Consider the following 6,948-nt stretch of genomic DNA (forward strand, 5'->3'; position numbering starts at 1 on the left):
TACTATTTTTAATGGAGATTGAAAAAAATAAAAATAAAAAATCTAAACAAACTAACAAAAAAAATGCTATATGGCCTGTTTGGAACATCTATGAAAAACAACAAATTATATTCTTATTGACACATTATAAGGAGAGTTTTCTCTAAAGATGGTTAAAAAAAACTATTTTGTAGCCTCTGTCGCAATTTACTTTAAAAAAGAACCAACTCCACATATTAAATAACTACAATAAAGCAAAAATACATTCAACTTTCATTTGAAATGTGGCTTCTTCGTTCATTTGTGTGTGTTTCCCACAGATTAAAAGCTTTGTTGCACAGCATATCCTCCCAAACTGATTTTAAACCCGTGTAATTATAGCAAATTAGTCCAGTTTCTTGATATATTAACGCAATATCACTACGTGTTTGCATTTTTCTCGTTACATGAAGTATTAGGCTTCATATTACAGCTCTCATTTGAGGATCAGGCATGTAAACCCATGCCGCGGGGCTTTGAATGGGACCACTGCTGCCCTGCGTCCCAGAGAAACCCCTGCCGGTAAAATATTGGGATTAACATCTCTTTGAGTCCGGGATTAAACACTGCTTTTTCCTAAACGTACTCTCTTTCTGCATCTGAATTGCACGTCCGGAGACTAATGAACAGGAAATCATATATGAAGCATTTATTTGTTCTTTTTTTTTCTTTTTCCTGGTTGACTTGAGTTGAATATTTAGTTTATGTGCCCTTGCGCGTTCTTAGCGTGGCCCTGACCACACCACAGCACAAAGAATTAGATCCATGTTAATGTGTTTGAGTTTCTTTTCTGTAAGAATTATTAATCATGCGTAAAAATGATGGGTCACCCCAGAAAAGTTGTCATTATACCTCACTTAGACAGCAATTAATCTGTTATTCCTCGGAAATACGCGAAACTGTGGATTTCTTCACAACCCCAACACCCTCCCACGTCACCACCAACGCAGTAGAGAAAATCTGACCTATTTATTTTATGCCAGACGTAAATTAAGTGATGTCACTTTGTTTGTTCGCGACATGAAATTTGCTGTATCTCAAATAACCCCATTTCCAAAAATATTCACATTTGTACGCGTTCTTTACGCACGTTTTACGCACGTTACCAGACTGCCATTTTAATTTCCAGCACACACACACACACACACACACACACACACACACACACACACACACACACACACACACACACACACACACACACACACACACACACACACACACACACACACACACACACACACAGAGATTGTTTCGTGATGAAAGAGTAAGCTCAGAGGACCTTTATTCATGTCTTTTCAGCGGTGAGGTCACACCATCTTTGGAGCCAGTAAAGGATCCACAATCACCGTGTGTTGAGATCAATGGAGGGGAGCAAGTAGAGCTCTCAGCGGCCGAGAGTCTTTTCCAGAATTACTAACCCTTGATTATTACTACCATGTGCTCGGAAAGTCTCGTCTCTCTTTGTGACGTGGTGATTTAACCATTAGCATCTTCCGTTGTTCCAAAAAAAGTTAGAAATCTATTAAAATCACAGCAGAGAGTCTGATGCGAGGGGGCTCACAAATTGCATACAATACAACAGATCACAGTTTCGAAGGCTAGCACAGATAAAAAAAAAAAAACACATATGTACCATTTATATAAGACGCACACTGATTGTCTCTTAGAAACTACATATTGATTCCTTATAAACACTTTTTTTTTCTTAAATAAAGTAGTGCATCCATGTCCACACACCATCCTCACGTTGTGTAAGAAGCTTTGGGGAGGTCTGTCCATCCCGAGCACTTCACCAGGAGAATGAACTTGAGTTTTGTTCTTCGGTTTTTACTTCCGTGGCTGAGGAGTAGTTTCTTTCAGAGTCCACTCTGTGTTGTCCTCAACAGGTGATTTTTACGCAAAGAGGCACACATTGACAGACATGGATGAGGGGCTACAACCTGTCAATAAACGGGGAAAAAAATCTCTTTGCCGGTGCTAAAATAAATTAAACATCTCCTCTATGAGGACCAAACACCATCATGCCAAATACCAGAGGCCCCTGAGAGCCGCGCGGCGCGTCGCATCGCCGGGCTCCCGTTTTCCTTTTTTTAACCAGTCTGACGTGTTTTGTTTAGGGATGGCAGCGCTGTGTCTCGTGTGATCGTCACTGTTTGTGCACGTTTTGACAGCTGATTGCTTTGCTCACAGGACCTGGAATTTCCACGAGGATGTCTGATCCTTATAATCCAAGCAATCGGCATTGAAGTTCAGCTTCCACGACGCCGCTTGGTCCTTATAATCCAGGCAGTCTGCTGTGGAGTTGAAGCCCAGGCCGGACGTCCCGTAGCCCTGGGTGGACAGGGACGCCGGGGACTGGTTCAGATGGCTTGTAACCGCGTTTGTGCTCATCGGACTGAGCGTCGATCCGGGGCCTGACAGTTGGTGGTGCATTGGAGTGAGGTAAGAGCCGCAGTCCATGCCCCCGAAGTAGGACGTCGACCCGGCGTAGCCCTGGCTGTAGCCTGAGGCCTGGGTGTAGGTCATCGGGTAGGACCTCTGCATGCAGGAGGAGGAGGTAGATAGGGGGTCTGACAGTGGAGAGATGGACGCGGGACTCCAGATGGACACTGGAGCGGTGCTGGTGGAAATGGCGGGGACGGTGGTGGTGCTGGTCGGAGGCGTGAACTGGCCGCTGGCCCCGCTCTCCGAGCTCACCTCTCTGGTTGGGGAACTTTTCTTTTTGGCAGGTCGCACCTTGTTCTGGCCTCCGTTCTGTTGTTGCTGCTGCTGCTGGCGACACTTTGCCCTCCTGTTCTTGAACCACACCTAAAATACCAATACATCATTGACAAATTTAATTTAATGTAACCAAATTATCCTCATAAAATATACATCACAACATGCGCAATATTCTCCCACTGCTATTAAAAAAGCCTCTGGAAATTACTTTTGAATTGCACCAGACAATTAGACTAATTTATTTCGTCTTAAGTCTAAATTGAGTTTTTTTTTTTTTCCTTTTCTTTATTTTTTTCCCCATCATGCTTTCCCGTACCACTGGACTTATCCGTCTCTTTTTTCATTGCTCAAATTATATTACCAGAAATCTAATCGTTAAGCAGAATTATCTCAGCCCACTGGCAAAAGTTTTCCAGCTGATTTGAGAAAAGCAAATGCTCGCTTCAGATGTGCTGTCAGTCACGCAAACTGTATTCTTTGTGCAGTCGAGACGATTTATTCGAACTTTTTGCGCAATCAGTTCCCATAAATCATCCAAATCAAAGTGTTTATTTGCCATTATAATACGTCTACAAAGTACTGATTTATTTTAAGTTAATCTGTTAAAGGATATATGAGATGTCACTTTGCCTTTTAATAGCATAATTCAATTAAAATGTACTAGTTATAAGGATCTCAAACATTTATTTTCAAAATTCTTATGCTTGACTCACCTGTACTCTGGATTCAGGTAGATTGATTTTCAGCGCCACCTCTTCGCGCATAAATATGTCCGGATAGCGAGTTTTGGCGAACAACGCCTCCAAAACGTCGAGCTGAGCGCGGGTAAAAGTAGTCCTTTCCCTTCTCTGCTTCCGCGGCGTGGCTGCAAATACACAAGAAATTATAATGAAACAATACCCAATGTTACATAAGTGAACATTAACGAAGATAATTATTACAAGTCAGCAAGGGCCAAAGTCTGTGGGTTTTTGTTGTTTGCGTAATTACGCACGGGTCCTGTGGGACTTAAACGCTGGTGGTGAATTTTTACCACTTGATGTAAACGAGCATAACGTGCCAGAAATATGATGAACGTAGGAAAAAAAAAAAAAAAAGAGCAATTTGTCTGTAATAATGTTTCTGGAGCTACATCAAAAATAAAAACATCAGAAAGAAACTTTATATTGGTTTTCACGTTGAGCTGTGTGCAGCGCTATATATAATTTAATTTGTTGGAATTGAAATGATACGCCACTTTTCGCTATTTTCACCAAAATGTGGCAGTTATTTTTGGCTTCAAAAGTTTTTTTTTATGAGATGGTGATTACCTTGTGTTACAAATAAAACCGAAGTAAGATTCACCCAAAACCACTCTGACACTCCGATGACGCTTTTTTCTTTCTTTTTTTTTTTTTTTTAAATTGCACCCACCTGGATAGCCCACTGATGGATGTAAAAGGTCCATTCCAGAAGTAGTTAGGCTGAGGCCATTCACTGTGTAAGGTGGTTGCTTTAAATACGACATCATGCTAATGTTTGTCTGAGGGCTGAAGTTGGAGAAAATCTTGAAAACTGACGGAGCTCCCGAGGTGTGCTGGGTTGTCCTCTGCTGGCTGCGCGCTCCGTGTCTCACCGGGAGGGAACCTGTGCCAAACCACACGGAGAAGACGATGAAGATGTTGGGGGAAGATGAATTGCGCAGCTCTATTTATACTGTCGGGTGAAAAAAAAAAGAAGAATAAAGCCTGTTCAAAACGCACGGCGCTCCTCAGAAAGCAGCAGCCCGCACACTCACGCCTCCACACACAAAAAAGAAAAACACAAAAGACACACTAGAACTGCAACAAGTACCTCAAAAATTAAATATGAGCCACTCTTTTGTTAATATAGTACAATTAAACACTTTAACAGAAAAGTCGAGCTAAAAATAGAAATAATAACTACAATTAATAATTGGAGCATTTATCCACTACAAAGCAAAAACACAAATTTTATATAATTGCTTCTCAAATTCCTCACAAAATGAGCTTAATGTAAAAATAAGTGAGCTGAAGTGATTTTACAGAAACTGTCAGTCTAGAATATTCCCAGACTAAATACATACAGCTATAATAAAGATTTTTCAATATTTATATTTTACAATTTCAAATTAATCTTTTTTTTTTATTTTTTTATTTGAATTCGTTATAAATTATTGTATTTTTTTTTTAAAGAGTAATTAAATATTTCTGGGTCAGTCATTCACTGGGTGAAAAACACACGACATCTGCCTGTTGGTTTAAAACGTGATTGTCAGTAAAGAGAAATAAAATCAGTTGACTGTTACATGTGATTGCTGTCACTTCAAGTCCACTGAACCTCACCCGGTCCTTCTCCCCACTGTGCCTCTTGATTAGTTGCATTTTTTTTTCCTCCAATATCCAACGGTTTTAACCCCCTCATCCCAATCTGTCACACTCCAAACACACCCGTACACCAGTTGCACACACACCCGCTCAATAATAATTACCCCCTCCAACAATTAATTATGATGAATGTGTGTGTGTGTGTTTGTTTTTCTCTGTGTGTGTGTGTCTTCCTGTTGATGAATTAAGGAGATAATCCAAGTGGCAACTATAGCTGCGCTTTTAGTGACAATGTCCCAAAAAAAAAAAAAAAAAAAAAAAGTGCTCCAGGCTCCATTCGCCACCAGGCTCCTTTCATTTCATGAATTATTCTGCATGCTTGCTCAGAATTGTAATTATCACATCAAAACACTTTAAAGTAGTAAACATATAACTTTAAATACAGATAAAATACAAAGTATAAACATGTGATTCAACATGACAGGCGCTTTTATTGCTTTCTGAATTATTGATATGGGGACAGAAAAGGCCTCAGCACGTTATTCGACGCCATTCCCAATTAATCTGTCTTTATTTTAAGGGCAACGACAGAAACACGTCACATTTCATCGCCTCATTGTAAATAAAAATGTGTTTCTTTCTATTTCTAAGTTGCCTGAATTAAATTGGAGTGCGCGCCGTCATTTGGCTTCACTGAGCGACAGTGTGAAATTGGTAAAATGTGACCTCCAGGAACAATTTGATTCTATTAAAGAAAAAAAGAAAGAGAGAGAGAGAGAGAGAGAGAGAGAGAGAGAGAGAGAGAGAGTGAGGAAAAAAAGAAGGCAATTATAGTATCAGAAAATCTTTAATTTAGCCCTGGCTCCGTTTCTGTTTCTGTCATTTCATCGATGTGATCTGTAATTATCGGATATGTGCACAGTGTGAAATTACATCGTTTATGTCCTTTGAGATTTGTTTTAAACAGGTTCAGACACATTAAGGGTTGTGAATAAATCGAACAGACCCGGTTTGAGCCAGTCAGTTGTCTTGGTTGGTTTTTATTTCAGCAACTGGTGAAACACAAAGCTTATTTTAAATGAATACCATGTCGGGATGGAATTGAAGTTGATTGTGTAAAATAAAGATGATAATATTGATAATGGTGGCATTGATCACACAATTGATAGCACTGATGGTGATTAATGTGGATCTTACCTGCTGCCGAGGAGCAGAAAGTTCTTTGTCTGTTTGGTTTCCTCCTGGAGAAAAATATCAAACTCAAGCCGAAACGAGCGGAGTCCCTGCGGGTGAGAAAAAGCCACCGAAGCGAGCAGCAGCAGCAGCAGCAGCTTTCTTCAGCTCGCAGATCGCAGTGAGAAGAGCGCCTGCATCAGTCTGAGGAGCGGAGTGATGGAGCAGGCTGCACGGACGCCGTTACGATTTGTTGGTGTGTTGTGAGTGAAGTGGTTTGAGTTAGATTTTGTACAAAGTGCCAGCCAATGGGAGCCGCAGGACCGAGCTGAGGTCTGTGCCTGTCTCACACACTGGTGGGGAGGGCTTTTTTTTTTTTTTTTCTCCTTCTCTCCCTCCTCCTCCTCCTCCCAGGGAAACAAATGTCTCCTGCTACTTTTTTTTTTTTTTTTTGACGCACAGTCCTCAGCCAATGGCAGCGAGAGGCGACTGACACCGTCCCCATCCCACCGCAGGGAGGGCGCACCGGCAGGAAGCACTGCGCGCCGGTGGACGGTGAGAAGTGGAGTTTACATTAAGAAAAAGTCGGATTTTTTATCGTGTTTATTACGTTTTAATTGTGTATCACCTATCAAGGAATTTCACATGAAAATAGATGTAAAGACTCGTGCCTAAAGAGACAGAATATATGTGTAAATAAAGAGTT

The 6,948-nt window shown here is 40.9% G+C and overlaps 1 protein-coding gene across 2 annotated transcripts; it reads right to left on the reverse strand.

The window, feature by feature from the left end:
* Positions 1-1,279: 1,279 nt before the first annotated feature.
* Positions 1,280-6,597, reverse strand: otx2b (orthodenticle homeobox 2b). 2 transcript variants are annotated; one of them, XM_080480662.1, is made up of 4 exons: positions 6,267-6,597; positions 4,156-4,368; positions 3,456-3,607; positions 1,280-2,829 (listed from the first exon to the last, which is right to left on the reverse strand). In XM_080480662.1, the coding sequence occupies exons 2-4, from the start codon at positions 4,250-4,252 to the stop codon at positions 2,206-2,208; spliced, it is 873 nt and encodes a 290-aa protein (XP_080336788.1). In that variant the 5' UTR covers positions 4,253-4,368; positions 6,267-6,597; the 3' UTR covers positions 1,280-2,205. The 2 variants fall into 2 exon arrangements, with proteins under 2 accessions (XP_080336788.1, XP_080336787.1); XM_080480661.1 differs by lacking the exon at positions 6,267-6,597 and having other exon boundaries at positions 4,156-4,431.
* Between the last annotated feature and the right edge of the window lie 351 nt (positions 6,598-6,948).

The sequence above is a fragment of the Lipophrys pholis genome (genome assembly GCF_963383615.2).
Source record: "Lipophrys pholis genome assembly, chromosome: 14".
Lineage (NCBI taxonomy): Eukaryota > Metazoa > Chordata > Actinopteri > Blenniiformes > Blenniidae > Lipophrys > Lipophrys pholis.